This window comes from Heloderma suspectum, chromosome 5 (genome assembly GCF_057233095.1).
Source record: "Heloderma suspectum isolate Gila_16-S chromosome 5, 16-S_ref, whole genome shotgun sequence".
Classification (NCBI taxonomy): Eukaryota; Metazoa; Chordata; class Lepidosauria; order Squamata; family Helodermatidae; genus Heloderma; species Heloderma suspectum.
In genome coordinates, this window is record NC_139462.1 from 79788371 (window position 1) to 79814746 (window position 26376).

General features: G+C 41.4%; 1 protein-coding gene across 1 annotated transcript in view; it reads right to left on the minus strand.

The window, feature by feature from the left end:
• Positions 1–1272: 1272 nt before the first annotated feature.
• Positions 1273–26376, minus strand: part of GLRA3 (glycine receptor alpha 3) — a 131108-nt gene continuing 106004 nt past the window's right edge. Inside the window, exons 8-9 of the mRNA XM_084860294.1 lie at positions 18497–18643; positions 1273–1705 (exon numbers count right to left, since the gene is read on the minus strand). Coding sequence (XP_084716420.1) covers positions 1424–1705; positions 18497–18643 — 429 coding nt within the window. The 3' untranslated portion in view covers positions 1273–1423. The remainder of the gene's footprint in view (positions 1706–18496; positions 18644–26376) is intronic.

The following is a 26376-nucleotide window of genomic DNA, read 5'->3' on the forward strand; positions in this document are numbered from 1 at the left end:
GCTCAAGTGTGAACCGAGCTTGTGCATTCGATGAAGCACTGCAATGGGGAAAATGGGTGAGTGTGAATAATCCTGTTTTAATGTGAGAGCGTTTAACCCGACGGGACACTGAATTCATTGCGATGGCGGGCGCAATGTAGATCGGGAGTATCTGGCCTCACATCCCATCTTGTAGGCTAAATGCCAGGAACAAGTAACCTGTCTAGTCACCTAGCTTGCTGACTCTTAGGGCTCCTTCACACTGGGCTTTTATCCTGCAATTGAGATGGTTCTTGTTTGCGGGCTCTTTACATGACGCAAACAGTGACCCTGCCGTGACCCTCCTGCACTAAATGCCCTTTGTTCCGTTTTTAAATAGATTGCAGATAATGAGCTACCAAATTACCCCATTGTGTTCCACTTCAGTTTCCTCCATGAAAAGAGTAGAAGCGGCAAGAAGAGGAGTGAGATCAATGAAAGATAATGGAAGATTCAGATACAGGGAGAAGGAGGAGGGAAGGGGAGGGGGGAAAGGGAATGTGTGTAAAGGAGTCAGTTGTGATGCTGCATTTAAAACGGAAGCAGAAAGCCCTGTTTTAAATGCAGGATTTTAGGCTGGTGTAGAAATGCCCCTGTTTTTTTGAATGCTATATAATGTGATAAGACACTTCCCTATCTTGAATACAAATACTCAGAAATCCTATCATTTGGCCAAAGCATAATTACTTGTGACATGGCCAGCAATCAACAAACTGCTTATTCCAGAGTAGTACTGAAGCATTACTGGAAACATCAGTGGGATCTCACTGAATAAGCTGTTTGTGGATTGCATCATTATGAAGTATTTTGTATGAAGGTTCCCTTTTTAACATATAGTCTAAAATGTGCCCTGTGTTTATTACAAATGTCATTGGCGGTGCCCTTAAATCTCTAGAAAGCATGCTTCATCTCCTAAAAGGGAAATCTCTTTAACAAACAGTTATATTTTTCAGAATCAAGGCCAAAGGCAAATATTTCCTGATAAAGTTTAAAGGAGACATAAAAGTGTAGTTCACATCTCTGTCAATATGGCACTTATCTAAAGACATTTGGGACTCCCATTTTGATAGATTTTAAAAATACAATTGAGTTAAAAATTGTAGCAAGGAATTTCAAAGAATACGATACCATTATGTATGTATAAACTTGTTGGCAGTAGAGTTTTAGTCTAGAATGTTGTCATTTTATTTTGCAAAAGTAGGTTACTTTTAGTTAATAACAAGTAGAAATGCTGTTGTAGTAGGTACAGTATCTTCATTGGATGTCATTCTTCTATCCCTTTGTGACTTTGCATAGCAAGTCAAATATAATTTCTTCTCTCCATGCCCTTTATGAGCCAATCAGTATTTGTATACTGATCTTACCACAGTAATCAAAAACCGGGAGTGTTAAAGCACTGGAAACTTTAATCTTGTTTTTGATGAATGTCCTCATGCCTAACGATTTTGTAGATGACCCAATAAAAAATGTTGAATATCAGAAAGGCTAATGGAAAACAGGCCCGGGAGATGGTGTCAATTTTCTTGGCCCGATCAATGAATACCTTCCTCATTTCTTCAGGGGTTTTTGGTACGGGTTGAATTGGATTATTTGGCCCCTTTGGAGCCACTCCATCTTTTCCTTGTATACATGGTGGCCCCATTGCATAGCCTGTGAAGCTGAATCGATTCTCTCTTATATCATCATCCTGTTAAACACAAACAAACAAACCAAAAACATGAATTCTTTATCTGGAGAGTCTAAAAACCTGCATCTTTACTCCAAAAATACTAGAACTATCACTCTATAGTTCTTAACCCCACCCTTCAAAACTGTTATCTGCTGTTTTTAAAAGCAGCAGTTTCAGTAACCCAGCAACTGCTATGTTGCTTCTTAATCTGTTTACTTCCATTTTGACCACAATTCTGCAGTTCTAAAATACTCATTGACACCTGCCTACCTGAAAACTGTTAAAATAAAATGTCTGCTCCTGCCATATGACTGCCAAGGAATATCATGAGTTACTCTTAGGGTGTTTTCACACATCCACCTAGAAACTTGTTGGCCACAGTTAGACATTACTTAGGCAGGCTGTAGGTTTTATTTGCTTGTTGCATTGGAGAAACAGTATATAATGACTGCCCTTCTCCCAGTGACCATGATGACTTGTGTGCATCCATCCAGACAAGTTGGAATTGGGCTGCTAGCAGGATATATGAAAATGTAGTTAATCATATAATATATAGTGTATTAGGATAAAAGAAGAGTGCAATGTTGCTGTCATGTCCAGAGCCAAAATTGGAAAATGTGCCAGATAACACCTTTAAAATCTCACAATAATGAAAGAAACTCTCTGGAGAACTAAATTTTTAGAGAATCTATCAAGAACATTTTATATGTGTGATGTCAAAGCCTGGTAAATTATGGGAGATACTGTACTAAAAAGACCACCATAAATCTTTGAATGAGAAGTGATTGTTATGTTGAGTCACACAGGGTTGCATATTTGGTAAAACATTCTGTCCCTTTGAAGAAGCCTTTTGGGGGTTCCAAAAATCAAACCCTACAAAAAATGGCAAAGTGCTAATTGTGATACAGTAAGACTCTATGGGAAAATCTATCATTTGGATCTAACAGTACTAGGTGCTGGAAGGAGGTGCTTGTCAAGGGCATCATGGCATGCTTTTAACTTGTTGATCACTTCCTCGAGTCTTGCACTGTCACTGTCAACTGTTACTTCCTCACCATTCTCACCATGTGAAATATTAGATAGATATTTACAAAAATATCAGAAAAGTCCTCTGCGCTTTCCTCTAAAGAAAGCTAATCTGCAAAGGACAGGTAAAACTAACTTCCCCTGTATGAAGAGGGAAAACAACAACATAAATTCAAAATATGTGTGTATAGTGTATCAGTCTAGTTCATCATTTTCTTTTCTTGTCCACGTGGTTCAATGGAGTAGATTAAGGGACAAGTCTCACATTAATTTTGCCATGAGGTCACAGGGGAGAATTTGCCATGTCATTTTTTGCATTTCAATGCACCTTTGTATGGTGAGATCCAGTATTTACCCTGTGAAAGAATCTCATTTAAAAGTAAAGCTGTATCCAGTGTATTAAATATTATTTCCCTTGAAGTGAGATCACATTCATAGCAAATGAGATCAAAATCTCACCTTCCAGTGAACTTAACACATTAACAGTGCAATCCTATTAATATTTACTCAGAAGTAAGCACCACTGAATTCAATGGGGCTTACTCCCAGGGAAATGTGTAAAGGATTTCAGCCTAAAAGATAATGTGTGATTATATGAAATGATATGTAAAAGTCACAGTTAAAATATGTATGTTGACAAAGGACTTAAAAAAGAGGGGGGGGGGAATAGTCTAGTTTTCTTTGAACTGCATGCTAAGTCTGCAACTGAACTTAATTAAAAATATTTTGTGTGAAATATTCACATTAATGCAACAATAGCAGAAAATTGCATTCCAAACCTGCAGATGGAGCCAAACGATATAAAAATAGTATAAACCGAATAATACAGCAACTGGTATCTACAGCTAACTCTGTTCAACAAAATACATACACTCAGAATGGCTTTGCTGCAGCTGTCGCTGCCCCCTAGACAAACAAAAAGAAATTAGAAGTGAATATAACACCAAGAAATGAATAAGCTGTGAATTACTAACAAATGAAGGAGTATAACAAAGTACAAAATGATAGTAAGATATAAATGCTAAATGACATGACAATAATATCATTTAAAACTAAATCATATTAAAACACCCACACCCTAATCTTGTTTTTACTTCAATATCTGTGAAATAACATCTTTCTTGTCATTAGTCCTAAGCAATTGTACATAAAGCCCTAGACTGAGAGTGACTGAACTTGGAGAAGAAATGGCAAACATGTTGATCCTAGTAATACGAAATCCATGTTACATCCACTAGCAGTGCATAATATTGTCAATTATCTTACCATAAGTCTATAGTCTTCTGAATAGAATTTAGTAAACTTTTCAATTTGAACTGGCATCTGATAAAATTATATATAGGAAACTTCCTGCTCTGGAATGCCTCCCCCTCCACCCCCGCCAATGGCTGCTAGATCAGGGATGGGCAGAAAGTACATCTCCAGATATTTTGGACTTCAACTCCCATCATTCCTGACAATTGGCTATGTTGGCAGGGGCCTCTGGGATCTGAAGTCTAAAACATCTGGAGTTCTACCTCCTTCCCACCCCTGTGCTACATCATGCCCCTGGGGCTGGTGTAGTTCTCCCCCCCCCTTCTGGAGGAATGTCTGGAGACTGGGAGGATTTTGAATCCTCGGGATCCAAAGCCTCTGGGATGGCCCACCAATCCACCCCTTTCCCTCCCTCTTTGACATCAGATGGGGATGTACGGATTCCCCACAGTCCGTTCAGGTGGGGAATCTGTGTGGGGGGGAGGCGATCCGCGAGGATTCCGCAGAGCTGAGGGCCACCCCATTCTGCCATCCGCATGCCCCAGATTCCCCAGCTTTTCTTTGGCTCCCCGAACTTAGGCAAATAATTCTATAAGTACTGCTGAAAAATCCTTTTTGCGCGCCTGCCGTCGGTCTCCGTAAGCCTGAGGTCACACAGGGAAAATGACTATTTTCGTAAAAAGGGTAAAGTCTTTCACTTGACCTCACCTCACCGGACCTGTCCTCACCTCACCTGACCTCACTGGACCTGACGTCACCTCCACAGACAATAAACAGAAAAGATGAAGGATTTCCATGGACTTTGTGACTCAGCCCCAGCGAAAGAAAGCCTTGGGTCACAGGGAAAATGCTATCGTAAAAAGGGTAAAGCCATTCGCGTTCTTCTTCCATTTCCGATTTATGGATTTCTTTTCATGATTATTTTCGTAAAATCCGCCATTCAGTGGACAAAAAAAAAGGGTCCGTGTGAGCTCCGGTCCTGGTCGACCAGGCCGCCCTGTTCTGAGGAGGATTCTGTGGACTGGATTTGTCAGAATTCGACCCATTTAAAGTTCATGCAGAATTCTCTGACATCCCTAACATCAGAGAGGTGAGGGCTGCAGAGCTTCCTGCAGAGGCTGCGGAGAGAGGGGCAGTCCTGAGGTCAGACCTCACTCTCCACCTGAGGGGCAGATCCAATCTATGTTATGGCATCTGGGATGCCTTCCCAGGAACCATAGGATTGCACTCTAAGAAACGTAACTATTAACATCCTTACATTTTTTCAAACGACATATTTCTACATATTTTATTGATATGAATCAGCCCCTTAAAAATTGTCATTATTAAAGAATGCCTCTAAATGCACCAATTTTTGTAAAACAAGCACCATTCTTAGAAGGCTTGAAAGTAATGAGCTGGGCTGCTGTCTTTGCATGTCAGTGTTGCTACATAAAATACCCAGCCATAAAATGATCAAAGGATCTCATTTCATTTTGCTTCTTGGCCATGCTAGTTTGGCTTTGATGCAAATTTTGATGTTTATTCTCCTTTGGAAAAGCACACAGCCACTTTAGTCGCTGCATGAAATTATGGTAAGAAAACGAAACTGTGGATTATTCTGCAATCTACAGTTGTAAATGTTACTTTGTAATTTAGTCTCCATATATTTTGCAGAAAGCATCACGGCAATATAGATCTCAAATACGTGTGTTTATAAATGTTTTAAAAGCTTACCTGGCAATACATTGCTTCCATTACATTTGACAAGTGGAAATTCTTGAAAATGGGTAGTTATGTCTATGTAGTTATGTATGGGTAGTTATGTCTTTTGTTCATTTTTACTGTAGAGTAGGCATGGGGGCCTGATCCAGATCTTAATAGCCCCCCAACCCTACGCTAGAATCCCAGTCAATCTGTATCAGCCCCCCTGCACCAACTCTACTATAAAAATTAAAAAGGACATCACAGCTACACCCAGATATAAAGTAATGTCTGTTCTGGCCCTCACTGATGGGTTCCAAAGCTTTGGAAGCCTTTCAGCGGGATTGCATTCCCTCCTGTTCCCTCCCATCACCAGAGCAGTGAGGGCTTAAGGAATGTACTTTCTTCCAGGCTCCCTAGGCAGAACTCTGGTTCTGGCAGAACCAGAAATACCCGCTGGAGTACTTCTACAGTTAGGGAGGGCACCTGGCAATCAATTGTATGACAGAGTATTTGAAGCTGCCAGAATCAGCTATCCCATCATCTCCAATAGCTTTTGAATAATGCATGTGGTTCTTTACAAGAAGAGGCACAGCATGAGTGAGCCAGATCACATTACATCATTTTACAATGGGTATGTGCGAGCACACTCATGCTCCTTTCAGACAAGTGGACCTGGAGCCGCAACTGCAACTAATCAGCTGCAGCAGCAAATGTGGGGGTGGGGTGGGGTGGGGGTTGATATTCTTGACTCTGGGCATGAAATTCACCTGAACTCTCACTTATCTTCACATGCACAGAATGAGATCCTGGTACTGCTATAACATTGCATCAGTGGAGGAGCCTACTGTTCTGGTTATTGCACTTCATAAAGGATATTGTATAGCTGGAATAGTGTGGAAAACGGCAACTAAAATGATGAAGGGACTGAAGCAACTCCCTACAAGAAAAGGTTACAATGTCTGGGACCATTTGGCTTAGAAAAAAACCAAGTAAGAGGAGACATGATAGAAGTGTACAAAATTATATATGGTGTGGAGAAAGGGAGTTTTTCTCCCTTTCCCATAATACTAGAACCACAGCCATAGCTCAGGGGCACAGCACATGCTTTGCATGAAGAAGGTGCCAGGTTCAATCCATGGCATCTCCAGGTAGGACTGAAAAAACTTCTGCCTGAAACCCTAGGGGCTGCTGCCAGTCAGTGTCAACAATACTGGGCTAGATAGATTAGTGGTCCAACTCAATATAAGGCAGTGTCCCATGTTCCTATGAACGCAATGCGGTGATCCCAGGAAGATGAATGGTGGGAAATTCAGGACAGGTAAAACAGAGTACTTCTTCACAGAGTACATAGTTAAAATATGGAATTCGGTACCACAGGATGTAGTGATGGCCACCAACTTGATGGCTTTAAAAGGGGATTAGACAAATTTGTGGAAGATAAGGCTATCAATGATGTACTGGTCATGATGGCTATATATTACCTCCAGTGTCAGAGCCAGAAGTATACTTGTTGCTCGGGTAAATGTGTGGGAGGGTGCTACTGTGTTGATGTCCTACTTCTGGGCTTCTTACAGGCAGGAACAGGTTGCTGTGTGAACAGAATGCTATACTAGATTGGCCTTGGTTTGATTCAGCATGGCTCTTCTTAAGTTCGTAACTCCTTTTTAATATTTATATTGTTTTTGTAGAAGTATTTAGATTTACTTTTTGCCTCATGTGGTGCAGAGTGGTAGGTGGCAGTATTGCACCTGAAACTCTTCCCACAACCTGAGTTCGATCCCAGCAGAAGCTGGGTCCCAGGTAGCTGGCTCAGGTCGACTCAGCCCTCCATCCTTCCGAGGTCGGTAAAATGAGTACCCAGCTTGCTGGGGGAAAGGTAGTCACGACTGGGGAAGGCAATGGCAAACCACCCCGCTATAGTATGCCATGAAAACGCCAACGTAAGCGGCATCCCTCTAGGGGTCAGTAATGACCCAGTGCCTGTACAAGAGGAACCTTTCCTTTCCTTAGATTTACTTTATAGGTATATTAAAATGTATTCATTTTTAAACTGTGCTGTGCAGTTGAACAAAATCAATGTTAATTTTGTTTGGTAAATAAACCACCACTAATTCTGATTTCATTATGAGGCAAGGATGTATGTTTCTAGTAACAGTATATATAATCACACAGAGGTGTATGGACGTTCACGTGGAAAGACATTAGTTCAGACAAATGGACTGGGCCTTTGTTAATGATTGGGTATCATGTTATGACACATGGGACATCTTCTACATAGTTTACCCTTAAATTTATATTGTAGATTTGAGGCAAAGTCCCGTCTATGAGTTCTGCACTTTTCAAGCCATTGCTACGCCGCAATGATGCATTTCTTTCATTTCCATCAAGCACTCCCTCATAAAACTTCCATCAAAATGGAAGGTGGACCACAAAGAAAACAAAAGGGGGAAAAAGGGGAAAAATATATGATTATCAGTGAAAAAATATATAATCAAGCTAGTCTACCAATTCCTTTGCTCTCTGAAAAATGAGGTACTATGGCATTTAGAACTTCAATGAAAAAGTTGGAAACTTCCAAAAAGTAAATAAAGACTACTAAAATATAGCCTTAGAGCAAACAATCTTTTTTTTCCCAACACAAGTACACAATTAGTATGCATGCTTGCTTCTTTTAAAGTGAAATGTCAACAAGCAAAGCAATATCCATGTGTATCAATTATGTATGATACATCTCCAACTTGCTCCCTGCACTCTCTTGTAAGGGCTTTTTAAAGGGAAAAGTGGGTGTAAATTTTAGATATATTCATCCTAAATTTCTTTAGATTCAACTCTTAAGTATGCATTTATTGACAAAGGGTTCAATCCAGATTTAGGTGAGTGGAACTGGGCTGACTGAAGCAGACTCCTTCATTCCCACAGCAGCCCCCCCCAGACCCCCCAGTATAATACACAGAGGGTTGAGGGACCCTGCTGTATGGGGTGGGCTCTGGTGTTGGCAGAGGCAACTTCTGTGAGTGGAGCTCCATTCATGGAAAGTGCCTCCACCTGATTTTGGGGAATATCCCCTTTCCACTTCACCAGTGCCCATCCCATTCAGCAGGGTCCCTTGACCCTCTGTGTATTATATATCGGGGTCTGGAGAGGGCTGCTGTGGAGACAAGGCGGTGTAGACATGTCCTGTAATTCTCTGTGTAGCATGCGGTGTGTGTGTGTGTGTGTGTGTGTGTGTGTGTGTGTAGGGGTGTCCAGGCAAGGAAGAGGAAGGGAAGTCCACTTCAGCCAGACCAGTTGCACGCACCTAAATCTGGATCTCACCCAATGGTTCATGGAAAGGCAGAATCCAAACTTCACCAGAGGACTACAGAGTCTTTAAAATACAAGGGCTACACATTTTTCCAATGCCTGTTTATCTATAAAGGATTCCAGTTGCAAGGATCATTTTTATATTCCCTCTATCCTTGCATTACTGGTACCTCTCATATTAATTATGTTTTCTTAGGAGTTTTCTCCTTGAAAATGCCACACCATCTATCCTATTGCTGGGATAATAAGAACATGTTCCTATGCCAGCAAGAATTAAGGAAGCCATGCTAGCCAGGGTTATCTAGCCATGCATTTCCTGAAGTAGACAGCTAGCCAGGGTCAGGATGAGCTGTTGACACTATAGTTGAAATGAATTTGCCATGAGAATTAATCCTTGGAATCCTCCAGTGCAGATTTTAAAGTCAAACATCAATAGACTATGCAATATTTAATATTCAGTGTTCATATTTCACATCCAGAGGTATCTGATATTTGACATCTAATATGTTCTATTCTTCAGTATTCAATATTTGACACCCAGTACTTGGTATCTATTAGCACTTGATAGTTTACCATATGTAACATTTCACACCTGCTATTTGGCATCTGGCCATATTTGATATGTGACATCCCATGGTATTTGATATTGGTCATTCAGTATTTGATAGCCTAGTATTTCATGATCAGCAGATAATATAAACTCATTATTTAACATTTGTTTTTCTATTACTTTGAGCTTGTACATGACTACTTGCTTAGCTACCTGTAGTAAGTAAGAACTGTCTCCAGGCAAGCAGTCAGGTAGTTCTTTATGAATTAGAAGATAATTGGTGGTATTTGTGGGCTGGTAGGCAGCTAAGCCTTTTTATGGGCTAGTAAAATCTGTGGACTAATTTGCAGTCGCAGTTTTCCAAAGCTGCTGTTGTTTTGGGCTGCTCACACAAATCAAAACCACTTGTTCTCTCTTTCAAGTATACAGATATCTGGAGATCTCTAGTTTTGTGCATCTTTTGTTGGTCCTATTAAAGGTAGAGCCTGATGGTGGATTCTGGAATTTTTCTTATTGAGCAGCTGACTTACTATGTTTTATAAGTGATGCACACAGCTGTTCCATTACAGGAATGCCTGACAGAAGTAAAAAACAAAAACAAAATAAAATGCAAAACTAGACTAGGGGGGTGTTTCCACAACAACGGAAGGAGAAGTGAATGGAGGAGTATCGGATTTTTTAAAAGGAATCAGCTTTGCTGCACTTTGGTCCATGCAGGGCTCCACCAGTGAGTGCTCTGCAGCAGTAAAACTTGCTTCCCAGAACATACTTCCCAGGGGGGGTAGGGGTGGGGAAAAACATCATTTGACTGGCAGGGACTGCTCAACCAATAAGAGTGTCTTCCGCCCTCTCCCCCCTTTCTCCTCTCCCCCCTTTCTCCTGAAATTCCAGATGCACCTGCATTCCAGGAGCAAGCCTCACTGAACACAATGGGAGTTACTTCTGAGTAGATACACGTATGCTTGTTCTGGGAAAGGGGGGTGGAGAATACAGGGATGGGAAACCAGCCTCCTTTCTAACCGCAGGATTTCTATAATGAAGGTGTGAAGTAGTTACCTCCTAGGGCAATAAACTAAACAATGGAGAATCAGAGCCTCGAGATCCCACTTTACAGCATTTAGGGAATTTGTGCTTTTAACTGTGCCATTTCAATTGAGGGAGATCTCTGTAAATTCTGATGTGGGCATTCAGGGGACAAGCCTCATTGAGCACAATGTGAGCTACTTCTGAGTAGACACTAACTGGTTTGTGCAGGGATGGGAAACACACAGGAAACACCCCTTGACTGGGGTCACAGTGAAAGGCACACCCCTGGGCAGGGCTAGCATACCTGAGGTAAATGCAAGTTGCACACAGCAACTATACCGCTGAGAACCTGACTTAAGGAAAATAACTGGACTTTAAGCAGCCTCAGGTAGTCTGGTTTTTCCTTGATAAGCTCCAGAGTGACTGCTGGATAGCCACGATGTCATATATCCCTAACGACCTCCAAATGCAGCCAGCTCAGAGTAAATTGCTCATGAAGGCACCCCCCTAGATTCTTATCAAAAAGATCCCAACCTCACTCCAAACACTAAGAGGAGAAAATGTAGTAAATGTGACACTGTCCATGTTGAAACAAAAGTAGTTTCTCCAACTTGTCCTAGTGCAGGGACTGGTCCAGCACAGTAGCGCTGTCCCTTCTTTTGTCTACTCCAGTGAGCCCCTCCTGGATTCTGTACCAGTCACATCTGGCCAGAGGACTTGGCCTGTTTTCACACTGAGGCGTGTAATCTGTAACTGCAAAAAATTGTACAGGCAATGGGAGAATGGGCCCAGCTGCATATTCTACTTCACATACGTACAATGTAACACCATGTGGGGCATACATATCATATTCACACAAATGATTCCTTGATCCCATGATCCTTCCACTGGGGGAAAAAAGTGGAAGGATAATATAAATCAGAAGGATCTTCACACAAATGTGCTCACTAAGACTAGGGTCACATAGTACATTGTAGGTATGGTGGAGAACATTTGCTTCCTGCTCCATCATGGGTTGGCACCAGATTTATGCTGGATCAACTGCACAGATGGAATTGGACTTCTCCAACCCCACCTTCCCAGGGTGGCCCCTCCAGCCCCCTAAAAATGCTACACATAGGGTCAGGAGACCCTACTGAATGAGGAGAGCTGTGGTGGTGAGGGGGACTCCTCAATGATCAGGCAGGGGGACCTTCCACAAATGGAGCCCTCCCTCTCACAGAAACAGATCCTGGATCCAACCCCCAGTGTACAGCACCTGCAGTTTGCAGATTATATGAACAGACTATTATTCAGACAGCACAGGGACAGGGAGGTTGGTGGTAATAATAATAATTATAATAATAATAATAATAATAATAATAATAATCCTACCCTTTCCCCAATACTGGGACACAAGGCAGCTTTACAACATTAAAACTTGTCCAATTAAAGCCTATAAATATAAGTATAAACAAAAGTATACAAAAGTTAAAAATATAATTAAATCATCAATAATATTAAAATTGTATAAAATATCAAAATGTTAAAAGACAACAAGAAATATAGTATCCACCATCCTGTTCTCACAGGTGCAGACTAGCTATCCCGAAAGGCCTGCCGAAACAAGAAAGTTTTTACATGCCTGTGAAAACAAATCAAGGAGGGTGCCACTCTTGCCTCCCTGGGAAGGGAGTTCCAGAGCCTTGGGGCAGCCACTGAGAAGGCCCTCTCCTGCATTCCCACCAGACATGCCTGTGATGATGGTGGGACGGTGAGAAGAGCCTCCCCTGAAGATCTCAGGGCACAAGTAGGCTCATAGGGGAGAATACAGTCTTTCAGATAACCTGGACCTGAGCTGTATGGGGCTTTATAGGTAATGACCAGCACTTTGAATTGTGCTTGGAAATAGCCTGGGAGCCAGTGAATCTGTTTTAGCAGGGGAGTTGTATGCTCCCTGTAGCCAGCCCCAGTCAACAGTCTGGCAGCAGCTCTTTGAACCAGCTGAAGTTTCCAAGCACTCTTCAGAGGCAGCCCTGCTTAGAGTGCATTACAGCAATCCTAATGGGATGTAACTAAGGCACGTGTTACTGTGGCCAAGTCTGACATCTCAAGGAATGGGCACAGCTGGAGCACTGGCTTTAGCTGTGCAAATGCACTCCTGGCCACTGCTGAAACCTGGGCATCCAGAAGTACACCCAAGCTGTGAACCTGTGTCTTCAGGAGGAATGTAACTCCATCCAGCACCAGCTGAATCCCTATTCCATGATCTACCTTTTGACTGACCAGGAGCACCTCTGTCTTGTCTGGATTTGTTTCAATTTCAATTGAATTGAAGTTTGTTTGCCTTCAATTTGTTTGCCCTCATCCAGTCCATTACTGCTGACAGACACCAGTTCAGCACCCCAACAGCTTCCTCGGAATTAAATGGAAAGGAAAGTCAGCATACTGGTGACACTGAACCCCAAAACTCCGGACAACCTCTCCCAGTGGTTTCATGTATATGTTAAATAGCATGGGGGACAAAACAGAACCCTGAGTGACTCCACAAGCTGATGGCCAGGTAGTCAAACAGGAGTCCCCCAGCACCACCTTCTGGGTCCGCCCCTCCAAGAAGGAATGGAGCCACTGTAAAACAATGACTCCAAGTCCCATCCCAGCGAGGCAGCCCGGAAGGATACCATGGTCGATGGTATTGAAAGCCGCTGAGAGGTCCAGCAGAATCAATAGGGACACACTCCCCTGTCTCGTTTCCAGTGTAAGTCACCCACCAAGGCGACAAAAGCTGTTTCTGTCCCATAACCGGGTCTGAAGCCAGATTGAAATGGATCTAGATAATCTGTCTCATACAGGAATCCCTGGAGTTGGGAGGCCACCATGTGCTCCAATATCTTGCCCAGAAATGGAATATTGGAGACTGGCTGATAATTATTCAATATGGTGGGGTTCAGGGAGGGCTTTTTTTAACAAAGTTCTCACCACTGCCTCCTTCAGGCAGGCTGAAGCTCTTCCTTGCCTAAGGGAGGCATTAATTACTCACTTGGCCAGTCCACCTCTGGCTGCTTTTATGAGCCAGGAAGGGCAAGGATCTATAACGCACATGGTGGCTCTCACTTCTCCCAGGATCCTGTCTGCATCTTCCGGCTGTACAAATTGAAAAGTATCCAACAACGCTGGACAAGCAGGGGCCACAGTTACATCCACAGAGTCTGTATCAACTATAGCATCCAAGTCTGAGTGGATCTGAGTGATTTTGTCTGCAAAGTGTTGAGCAAATTGTTCACAGCAGGCTGTCGAGAGGCTTAAATTATCCTCTTGTGGGCTAGTATGCAAAAGACCCCTGACCACTCAAAACAGCTCTGCTGGATGGCTCTTTGCAGACGCAATAGTGGCAGAAAAAAATTATTTTCTTTGCTCCCCATATTGCCACAGAGTAGGCCTTCAAATAGGCTCTAGCCTGTGTTCGATAGGATTCACTCCGTGTTTTCTGCCAATGTCGCTCTAGTCATCTTCTCACTTGTTTCATCACCGCCAGCTCCCTAGAAAACCAGGGTGCTGGTGCGGCTCCACTTTGTGAGAGAGGACACTCAGGAGCGATTGTGTCCATGGCCCTGGTAATTTCTCCATTCCAGACATCAGCCAGGGCTTCAACAGAATCGCCTGCCAAGGCAACAGGAAAATCCCCAAGAGCCGTCAGGAAACCATTTGGATCCATCAGTGTCCTGGGGCAGACCACCCCTCCACCCCTGCAGGGGTTCAGAGTATCAGCAAGTCTAAACAATGGTTCTCCACTCAGCAAAGGACCTCTTAGATAAGAGACAATAACCATCTCACCAAGGGACAGCCCAACCAATACTTTCATGCTCATTTGGAAGCTTGAATGTTGAAGTCACATTTCAAGATCAAAATTTGATTCTTTAAAGCATTAAGTTGTATAGATTTTTCAGATTGTTAGCCTGATGCAGTGTAAGACAGGCCCTTTTATGCAAGAAACTCTGAGTGGATGACAAGTAATGACTGAATGACAACTTCCATATTCTGCACTACACTTCCCCTATAGCACTCAGGATGACTAAGTCTGAAACTTGATCCTGTACTCAACAGGCCACTCCTTTGATTAATTTAGGTGGTATGTTTCTAATATTCATAAAAGAAATTTAATGTAGAATACAATACAACTTTTTGAGTAATTTACATGATTGTTTTATTTCCTGATCACTGCTCATTTCCTGTGTAGATGTCATTCAGTGGCCAATCTTTTTCTTTTTTTCTTTTCTTTTTTACCCTGGTTTCAGATTAATAAAAAGAACATCAAAGTCCTAAACTAAAGACCTAGCAACTGTTTAACCACTGTCAGATGGATCACTTATTAGGCAGGCAATAAGTTTTTTAATTACCTGAAAGCAAAGGGAATGGTAGGATATTGTAGGGTGCTGATGAAATCCAACAGCATGTTCTGATTTACTGAAGAGAAATCAATTGTTCTTAAAAGCTGAAATTGAATAAGCTATTTGCCTCTGTTTTAACTACTATTTGTTTTTGTTACATAGCCATTTCAGCATGACACAGATTCTCAGTTCTGCAGATTCTGATACACTATAATCTGGATGATCGGAACTCAACTAGTGTTAAATACTTCGACCAGGTCATCTCCCGCCTCATAAACCTACAAAACATTTGTGTATGCATGTGTTTAAATTTGTATCCTATTCTGTACCAAAAAGAATATTGGTGGTTAACTCCTTCTAATATGGAATACATTAGCCATTGCAATCTGAAAACATTTTCATAAACTAAGATTTCTTGAAGGGTCTTCTGTCATGTCTATAGTAGCCTGGTAAGAAAGATGAATATAAGTCTTGGAATAGGAGGGTTTTCTATCCTTAACTGAATAAATATCTGGTGTTCCACATGCCTCAGAGTGAGATACATTGCTCACCACCCACAAAGAGCTGTTGAGCTATGAGAAGGCACTACCACTCTTCTACTCTTTGCCCCCCTGCCCCATGCATCTAGTCTCTGCTTTTTCCACAGCCTTTAGGCTTCTCTCTCATCTGCATTATGCTCTGGCAAACTCTCCATCCTCCCAGCTACAGTGAAAGTAGACGTGTGGGGCAGGAACAAAAGGAAAAGGGTCCCCTGCCCCCACCCCAATGAAAAGAGAGGCTCAAATTGGGGTCTCAAATTGGAGTTTCAAAACATGGTGGGGAAATCACAATGTATAATATGCACAATGCATTTTGACATTAATCTTCCTTGGGGGCAAAATACTGTGTTCCATCAGTATCTTGTTCCATTGACAATGAGCTTTTCTACAAGAGGCAGTTAACTGACTGTGATTTGCTGTATCTACTTTTTGTTTCATCACAGAACTGAGATCTCAGCACTACATGAGGAGCATTTCCTTTCCTGCTTTTCCACTAGGAATGGCGGAGAATTCCACCACGGATTTCAGTGAGGCCGAATGCAGTGGCATTCGGCCCCCCAAACTCCATGGTGGAATGGCCTGCCGCCCGCCCCCCCGCGGATTCCCCCCGGGACAAGGCTTACCTGGGGCGGATGTTCCAGACGGCGGCGGCTCTGGCGGCGGGTCTGGCAGCAGCGGCTGGTCTTTCGACCGGCTGCCACGGCCACCATTGCCATCTGCCCTTTGCCGTGATAGGCTATGTAAGTATTTACACAGCAAGCCAAGAGGGAAAAAAAATCTACCGCCATTTGCGTTCCCTTTTTTTCGCAGTTTTAGACTACATAAATATTTACGTAAGCTATTACAGTGAAAAAAAGGGCAACACAAATAGCGTAGTGGGCGCTATTTGTGTTCCTTTTTTTTCATTGTAATAGCTTACATAAATATTTACGTAGGCTAAAACGGCGAAAAAAAGGGAATGCAAATGGCCGCTGCCATAGCCGCCACCATTTGCGTACGCAGGGGTTTTTTTTTCTTCCAGAAGGAAGGCTGCCCAGCGGCTGGATTTCCTGCTGCGGGTGGCCCTGGCCAGAGGTTCCGCGGAATCTCCACGGAGCAGAGCCAGCTGGAGAAGGATTTCGGGGGGAGGTGCAGAGTGCCTCCCCCCCCCACCGCGAATTGCCTCGTTGAAAAGGTAAGTGACTTTCGTACATCCCTATTATCCACTGCAAAACCTCTAGGTATCACTGTGGTATAGCGGAATAGCACAAATACACAAAAGGAAATTGCACTTCCTTTCAGGTTCACAATTAAATGCCTCATTTCCCTGCTCCAAAATGGCTCTCTGGAAGTGCTAAAACACAGAAGCGAAACTAGAGGGCCATGACATTGTCTAAAGAACCCATAAACAACCACGAGTATGGAATGATGAGTGGACAGTAAATGCCTTGTGTAGAAAAGATGAACAGCTACAGCAGTTCACTTAGAGAATATTCTACTGAAGTGGGTGGCCCTGTGTGTTCATAAATGATTTATTCTTGCAGATTCCAGTCCCCTGTTCCTCCCCAGAGGATCAGCTTTGGGTGTCTGTCCTTCCTGTGATGAAGCCATGTTATTTATTTACGTATATATTTACTTACTACACTTTTATATCACCCAATAGCCAAAGCTCTCAGGGTGGTTCACAAAAATTAAAAACCCCAAATACAACATGAGAACACATGTATAAAACGTTTAAAGCTTTGAAACAGAATAAAACCAAACTAAAAATCAGAGTAAAAGCCAGCAGCAGGATAAATATATAAAAATACAACAACATATTTAGAGGTATTCTAGACGAGGCTGTTAACATACTGTATCTACTTCCAGTTTTGTCACAGAACTGAGATTGGATCTCTGTGCAAAGAACTTTTCCTTCCCTGCCTTTCTTGCCTTTCTGCTACGTAACTTCTAGGTGGCACTGTGGTATAGCAGAATAACGCAACTACACCAGTGGGGACTTGTGCTTTGTTTCAGGATGAAACAAATACTGGATTTTCCCACTTCACCCCCCCCACCCCAACACAAAAGAACTCTTAAAAAACAGAAGCAAAACTGGAAGGTCACGTGTCATCGAAAACACCATAAACAAGCATGCATGAAGAATGACGAGTGCACAATAAAAGCCTTATGTAAAAAAGCCCTTAGGGTGAAGTCCTATGCATGTTTAGACAGAAAAAGACCCTAAAACCCCCAGCATTCCCACCTGGCTGGGGAATGCTGGGAGTTGTAAGTCTTTTTTCTGGCCAAACATACATAGGATTACACCCTTAAAAACAAAACAAAAAATGAGGGACTAAAAAGACTTGGAAAATAAAAAAAAAGACCACAAGTTAGGAGTCAAGTAAGCCTCTCTAGGGAGGCTTTGGGGAATCTTTTCCTTTTTGCTCAGGTTCCTAACCCCTTGGTTATTTTGTGAGTAGCATATAGAGTTATTTTCAGTTTTCTGTACAACTATTTAAAAGATAAATTATAAACTCATCTCAAATCTGTAAACCGAAGTCCAGCATCCAATCCTGAATACAGTGTGCAATTGGCCTGAAATAATGTATTTTCCTTGCCTCTCTCCCACACAAAAAGGAATAAAATGTACTTTAACAATTTTAAAAACCTCCTATAGAAGTAACCTTGCTTTTAATTTTTTAAAATTATTATTATGTTTAAAAAACACAGCAACCCTGAATGTATCTGTCAAGGCCTTCTGCTGAACCATTGTAGGAAACTATTTTCACACAACTCATCCCAGCAGTTTTCATCAAAAAGGGCCAATCTGCTAGTATTCTCAGAGGGGAAAATTAAACCCTGCACAGAAAGCTTCTGCAAAGCCCTCCACTTAAATCCCTTCTAATCTGTACTTTGAAGGTTTCAGTGGGATTTGTGAATGACATAGGCCTTGTGCTGACCTTATGCAAAAGAAAGAATGTCATCTTGTGTTAACATGTTATTTGTACAGCCACTTTTTAAACAGCATTCCATTGTTACAAAGCAGACAGTCTTTCTTTCTGCCTGTATTTCTGTAACCTGTGCTTGTCATATTTACCTTGTTCTTCTTCCTCTTTCGGTGAAATCTCAACAGTTCTTTATGCTGCCTTGACACAAAGTTTACCGCTGCATATTCCAGAAGCGCTGAGAATACAAAAAGCAGGCAAACAGCCATCCAGATATCAATGGCCTTGACGTACGATACCTATAGATGGCACAGACAGAAGGTTGCTGGTATTAGAAACACAGATGGGAAGTTTAAGTATCACCTAATGTCAAGGGATGAGAAATGTGTTCCTTCATACCATAGTGAAAGCTAGCTATATAAAAAGGGCAAAAGACACGCCTTTTACATTGTTAGACACATTTAAGTTACATTTTATGAAAAACTCTTTACACAAAAAGCACACACTTAAGACTTGCTGTGTCATTACACAGAAGTATTTACGATGAAATGTACTAGCTATTGTTCTAAGACAGCATCACAAAACATAATGCCTGCACTAGCACCACAGCCATAAAAAACAGCATAAATGTTCACCATAACATAGGGGTGTTGCAGAAATCTGCAACGAATTCAAATGAATTTGGATTTCTTTGAATCCGACCTGCAGATCCCTCAGCAGACTGGATTTTCCCAAGTCTTGTGGATTCCATGGATTTGTGGACTTAAAAAAAAAACAAGTTGGGGGGGGGGATTTGAACAATTTTGTTCACTTACAAATACGCACTTGTGCAAGTGTACATTAAGGAATGAGCATTTGTGCAAATGCACATTTGCAAATGAAAATGTAATCTTATTCTGGAGTGTGGATGCTCATAGGGTTTCCATTGCCACCTTGGACAGATGGAGTTCCACAAGCTTGTACATAGTGACCTGGATCTGAAAATACATTAACTTAAGGAAATTCACAGAAGAAAAGTTTCTCCATCCACTGCTCCCCCCTTCAGCCACCTGTGACCCACACAAACACCACCTTGATGGCGTATTCAGTTATTAATCTGAATGGGGATATGAAAAACATGTGTTCTTAATGTCAAGAATCAAGCCAATACTCTACATGTTTTTCACAAAATAAATATGAACATTTTGAGAACATTTCCCAAAACAAATTATTCAGTGCTAGTGAGGAACAGACCAATTCTCTTAACTTCCCAATGCTATAGGGTTTTTTTGTAGATGTTTAATCTTTTAGTTGCCACATAATTATGCTTTCAATCCTAATTTAACCTCTTATTTTGAAATAATTTATATCAACATTATATTTTGAAAGTAATGATGGGTTAATTCAATGTAGGAAAATTATAACTGATGAAAACATTGAGGGCCAAAACAGGCATTACTATTAAATCTGTGTCTAGCAGCTACATCTTTTGTTCATGCTTACTCAAGAGTAGGAGCAGGGCCCCCAATCCTGATCTTATTGATTATTTATAATACTTCTATGCTGCTTAATATACTAAAATCTCTAAACAGTTCACATTAAAACACAATTTACCAATATTAGAACAAGATAACAACAAATAATTAAAAAGTAAAAGTGCCTGCATCCCCAGGCTAGGGTCCTGTTGCCAACTGGGGGAAATTACACCTACTCTAGAGTAAAAATGACAAAAAAGACCTATCTGTTAGACTCAGAATTAAGGTAATGTCTGTTTTGGCCCTGAGTATAAGCTAAAAGGGAGCTAAATTCACTTGGTTTAATTCAAAATTCAAAAAGGGAGCTAAATTCATTTGGTAATAAAGCATCCATAACTTTTTGAGGGTAAGCAAAAGGACTTGTATTCTTTTAGTCAATTAAAATGTTTCTTCCCTTTCTCTTCCCTTCTTTTGAAAGCATACAAAGTTAAGACTCCCTATTTTGAATAGCTGGGATATAATATTTTTCTAGAAGCATTTAGAACCATTTAAAGAAGCAGCATATATACTGTTTTCTAAGGGTGCACACAGTATGTTAGCTATGTGCACTTCATCCAATATGACAAAAGAAATGAAGCTACAGAGCCAACCGGACTCTTTCTTTTCTTCCCAGATACTGGCCAATTCTTTCTCAAGAACTGAACATCCAGTAACAAAAATTTCAAACATTATGACACGTAGGCTGTAATGCTAAACACACTTACCCGAGAGTAAGTTCCACTGAACTTGATGGGCTTTATTTCTGAGTAGACTTGTATAGGATTGCACTGTTAAGAACTCTTTCTATTCTCAGTTATATTGGTTGCCTGTTTCATTGAAATCAGCGCCATGGTTTATTCACAGTTAACAGGAAAAGAATTTGATCTTGAAGTAGTAATCAAATAACTTGTATGCCCCTGTAGTGATACTTTATATCTGTCATCACTCTGAACCACAGGGAATTATAACATCTTTATGTACAAATCAGGGTGGGGTAACTGCCAAAAGGCAGTATCCAATCTGACACGACTGCTAATGTAAATTACATTGCTCTAACATGAGTGACCTCTAGTGCAACACCAATAATGTTTCCCCAGAAAATGTGAATACGTTTTAGAGATTAATCCTTTTGTATTAACCCTATGCTCCAGTAAAATACCTTCACAGTTTGTCATACTTCTAGTCATACTTTGTCTTACTAAAGACTTCATAATAAGATAATATATTTGATGAAGGAAAATCTAATTCATTTGCATTCCCCAAAGCTTTTCTTTTCATTTTGCTACAGTGACTGGGGTTTCATTTTCAGTGAAATCTCTCATTCTATAAAAACTATTGCTGTGTTGAAAATTTCTCCCACATTTTTTGACCATTCTCATTCAATTTGATAGAAGAGAAATTATTTTCAAAAATAAATTCAATTGTGAAGAAATTTTAGAGAAATTCTCATGGGTCGGGTTTGGGCTTCTTGGGCTTACTTTACTTAGGAGGTGGCTGAGGAGTGAGCACAAGTCTCCTGTTTTTGATTCTACAACCACCCCTCTGGCCACCTGTGGCCTCCTCAGCTTCCTACACTTCAGTTAAAGCCCAGTATAAGGCACCCCATGTAATTCCTCCCATAGGGCTTTTTTCAGATTGGGAAGTGCAGGCAGCCTGGGAGGCTAGCTGTGATTATTGTTGTTGTTTAGTCATTCAGTCGTGTCCGACTCTTCGTGAACCCATGGACCATAGCACACCAGGCCTTCCTGTCCTCCTCTCTCTCCCGGAGCGTGCTCAAGTTCATATTCATTGCATTGCTATCTAGCCATCTCATCCTCTGCCGTCCCCTTCTCCTTTTGCCTTCAGTCCTTCCCAGCATCAGGGTCTTTTCCAGAGAGTTTTCTCTTCGCATTAGGTGGCCAAAATATTTGAGCTTCAGCTTCAGTATCTGTCCTTCCAATGAGCAGTCAGGGTTGATTTCCTTTAGAATGGACTGATTTGACCTCCTTGCAGTCCAGGGGAAGCTCAAAAACACATTAAAAAACATCCTGAATGAGGCAGAACAATGGAATCATCTTTCATGGGCGGAGAAAACTTTCAGAAAACTGGAGGACAGATTTTGGCAGAGTAACTCCACCTCATCCCTGGAGCTAGACTCACCACTGCCCCCACCTGCATTGCAGTGAATGCAAACTCGGGGCCTGCCTGCCAAGACCATTGATGCTGCTCCAGTACAAAAAAACCCAAACCCCTTACCAAAAAAGAAAGAAGCTGTGCTACAAGCCCCACCACTGGAGAAATTCAGTGAAATTGTCTTCCAGAATTCGTTACCCACAAGTAAGGTGGAGAATTTCAAGAGGCCATTTGCACACAGCTCTAATAAAACCCCTTTTTGTTTCCACTTCGCATATTGCTCTTGTTTATCTACGGGAGCAAAATTTGGAGGCAACAAAAAGGAAGCAATGGGGAATTTCCAGGATTGATTTATTTTCTGAATTTCTTCCACATTTTTAATGTGGTATATAAAAAGGGGTTGTCTACATATTTCAAAACTACTATTTTCCCCCTCCAAACAAAATTTGTTCAACACTGAATCTTTCCCCATTGCTTCCATACCTATCCACAGCTTCTCTGATGTTCCAAATACAATGCCACTACTCTTAGATTATTTGCTTCATAATATGAATACTTGGCTCTCCTCATCTCCCTTGATTTAATAGTTTTTGCAGCAAGATTTTTGCAGGCCTTGATCTTTTCCCTTGAAGAATACAACTTACAACAACAAAAACATGTAAATTGTATTCTTCAAGGGAAAAGATCAAGGCCTGCAATTTTATTTTGGACGTCCGGTTAGAGATGGCATTGTGATTAGATCTTCACTGCGTCTCTTCCAAATTTCAACTTTAAAAATACCTCTTTGAGACTGTTGCACTATCTGGATATTTGCAATTAAACTTCCTTACCATTTTGTTTTTTGTTTTTTGTTTTCTGTGTTTTTATTTGTGTTTTTGTGTTTTTATTTGTGTTTTCTTGTGTTTTCGGAGGTGAGAGGAGGATGTCAGCATCGAAAGAAAAGAAAAGCTTGGGAATGCTGCCTACCCCTCCAACTGCCCCCCAGCAAAGGTTTCTAAAGAAGCAACAGAGGGAGAGGAGTTGCTCGTTTTGATAAAAAAAATATGTCCTTGCAGTTGTCTTTGCAGTCAAAGAAGTTCGAATAGCTGAAAATGATTCAGGATTCCATCACTAGTCTTCAAGGGTCTGTGGACTCAATTAATGTTTGTCTTCAAAAGATGGAGTCAAAAGTTAATGCACTCGAAGACTGGGAAAAGCTGCAATGGATGCTTCTCATAGTGTGCTATCTGCTCAAATATCTCAACTAGAAGCCTTCACTCAGAGAACAAATCTGCGTATTCTTGGCCTCAGAGAGTTGGCTACCGATCTCCATCTTGCTGAGTTTGTGGATAGATTTCTGCGTGAATTATTGGGTTTGCCTTCTGATTTTCCACTTGATACTGAGCATGCCTATTGTGTCCCAGGTTCTACATGAGGCTCTAGAGTGGGGCCAGTTATCATTCAGTTTCTATGGGCCTCCACTAAAGAATATCTGCTGAGCACAGCATGAGATAGAGGGGAGTTTCAGTGTGGGCCAGTCAATGAAAATATTACGTTTTCCTGATTACCCTAAAGAAATTGCCAATAGAAGAAGACAATTTACCAATGCAAAAAATTTGACAAAGCAGATTACTTTGCAATATCACATCAAATATCTTGCCACATTTCGCTTTTTCCCTTTTTTTTGGAAGGTCAGATGAAGACGTTTTTAAGTTCAGATACTGCGGAATCATTTCTCACTGGCATTAAAATTAAAATGAAGGATTTGTCTTCTTCAGCTCCTTGAATTTGGAATTCAGCCATTTTCTTTTCTTTTCTTTTTTTTCCCTCTCTCTCCTCTGGCTGCTCTCTATTATCTCTATTATTATGCTTTGTTTGGGGTTTTGTATTTGATAAGAAGTCCGGGCGACATGCCTGACCAAACTGTATTGCATACTACTGCTTTTTCCTCCCCCCTTCTTTCTTTTTCTCATCTTTCCCCCTTCCTTTTTTTTTTCTCTGTCTGCATATATATAACCATGCATATATATCATTTCTGCTCTTGAGTGTGTCTATTTACACATTTAGTTTAAATACAGGTTATATGTAACTATAATAATAACAAGGTTGTGTAGGTACACACACACACACACACACGCATGCACATGCATCTCTATGTGTGTGTGTGTGTGTGTGTATATATATATATATATATACACACACACACACACACACACACACATGAATATGGACGCAGATAAAATATTACTTAAAATACCCATTTTATTATTTCTTGTTGGTTAAACTTGCATGTTTGTAATTTTGCTTTGTGTATGTATTTAATATGCAGGAGGGGCCTAGCTGAGCACTGCGGTTGCACGTCAGTCCAAACTGAAGGCAAAAGTTTTTATTTTTTGTTTTTGTTAAGGTTGTTTTGGTTTTGGTTTGCTAGGGTTTTGGGCACTTTTTTGGTATGAGATAAAAGAGGTGGACACAGTTTGGATTCTTTGAGTTTTATTTTTATTTTGTTTTTTTATTTTCAATTATTGTTCACATTTTTAAAATAATTTTAAAATTTCTCTCAGTTTCTATGCAACAAGAACTATTTTGATGATGTCTGAAGTGCTTAGTGCTAAATGTAAACTAAGGATGTATTAGTTATATCACTTATGGTATATAAATTTAGTTATTGTTTATAAATTTGGAAAGAAGTGTTTGGGTAGAGGGGCAAATAATTTGCTTTTGTTTTTTCAATGTTTAACGTGATTTCATGAAACGTCAAGGGGCTGCGAAATGTAAACAAACAGAAAAGAGTTCTTACTAAGTTAAAAGAGCTTAATGTTGACATGGCTTTTTTTACAAGGAACCCACTTGATGGCTGCAGATGGACAGATGTTGCAAAGGACTGGGTTGGTGAGGCTTATGTTACAGATACCTCAACACAGTGTAAAGGAGTTGCAATTTTTATTCATAAGCAACTTTCTATTTCAGTTCAACAGGTGATTTTTGATATTGAGGGGTGTGTTTTGATTTTGGTAGGAAAATATATGGGTAAATTAATTGCTATGATTAATGTATATGGGCCAAATATTGATTCACCGGCTATGTTTCATGATTATTTTGCTTCTGTGGTAGATATCACTTATGATTATTTGATTGTGAGTAGAGATTTTAACAAGGTCTTAGATCCTTGGTTAGATAGGAGTACATCTTCTCCTAAGACCCAATCTGCTGTGAGGCTTCCACTCCAGGCTTATCTGATGGAATATGGTTTAACTGATGTTTGGAGAATTTTACATCCTACTGATAGACAGTATACATTTATTTCACCTGTTCACCATAATTGCTTTAGATCAGACTACTTTTTGGTTTCTACATCTTTTGATTTCTACATCAAAGACTGTAAGATTGACACACTGATAGTGTCAGATTAGGGATGTACGAAACCCACTTACCTTTTCACGGAATCTTTCATGGTGGGGGGGATGGGGGGAGGGGATCTGGTCCTCCCCCCCAGAATCCTTGACAGCTGGCTTTGCTCCACTGCCAGGCCACAGAGCAGCTGGCCAGGGCCGTCCGCAGCCGGATTTCCAGCCGCGGACGGGCTGCTGCGGATGCAAATGGCGGCTGCCATTTGCGTCTAGCCAGGCAGCCGTGATAGGCTACGTAAGAATTTACGTAGCCTATCACGGCTAACCCCCCCCAAACCCCAGCATACGCAAATGGCAGCAGCTATGGCGGCCGCCATTTGCATTCCCTATTTTTCGCCGATTCATCTTATGTAAATATTTACGTAAGATAAAATGGCAAAAAAAAGGGGAATGCAAATAGCGTAGTGGGCGCTATTTGCGTTCCTTTATTTACGTAGGCTAGAACAGCGAAAAATAAAGGATTGCAAATAGTGCCCACTATGCTATTTGTGTTCCCCTTTCTCCACCATTTTATCTTACATAAATATTTACGTAAGATAAATCGGCGAAAAATAGGGAACGCAAATGGCGGCCGCCGTAGCCGCTGCCATTTGCGTACGCTCGGTTATTTTTTTGGGGGGGTTAGCGGTGATAGGCTACCTAAATTCTTACGTATCCTGTCATGGCTGCAAGGACGGCAATGGCGGTGGCAGCAGCCCAGCCGCGGCTGGCCAGGAGACCAGCCGCTGTTGTCGCCGCATCCGCTGCTGCCGCATCCGCCGCATCTGCCCCGGGTAAGTGCCGTCCCGGGGGGATTCCTCAGGGGGGCGGGGGGGCAGGAGGCTGTTCCGCCACGGATTTCAGGGGGCCAAATGCACTGGCATATGGCCTCCCTGAAATCCGTGTCGGAATTCTCCGCCATCCCTATGTCAGATCATGCCCCAGTAAGTTTGGAACTGCAATTTTCTGACACTCCTAGGGCCCCTGGTCTTTGGCGTTTTAATGTTTCTCTTTTTAATGATGAGAAGTTTAAAACCCAGATGTTAGCTGAACTAACAG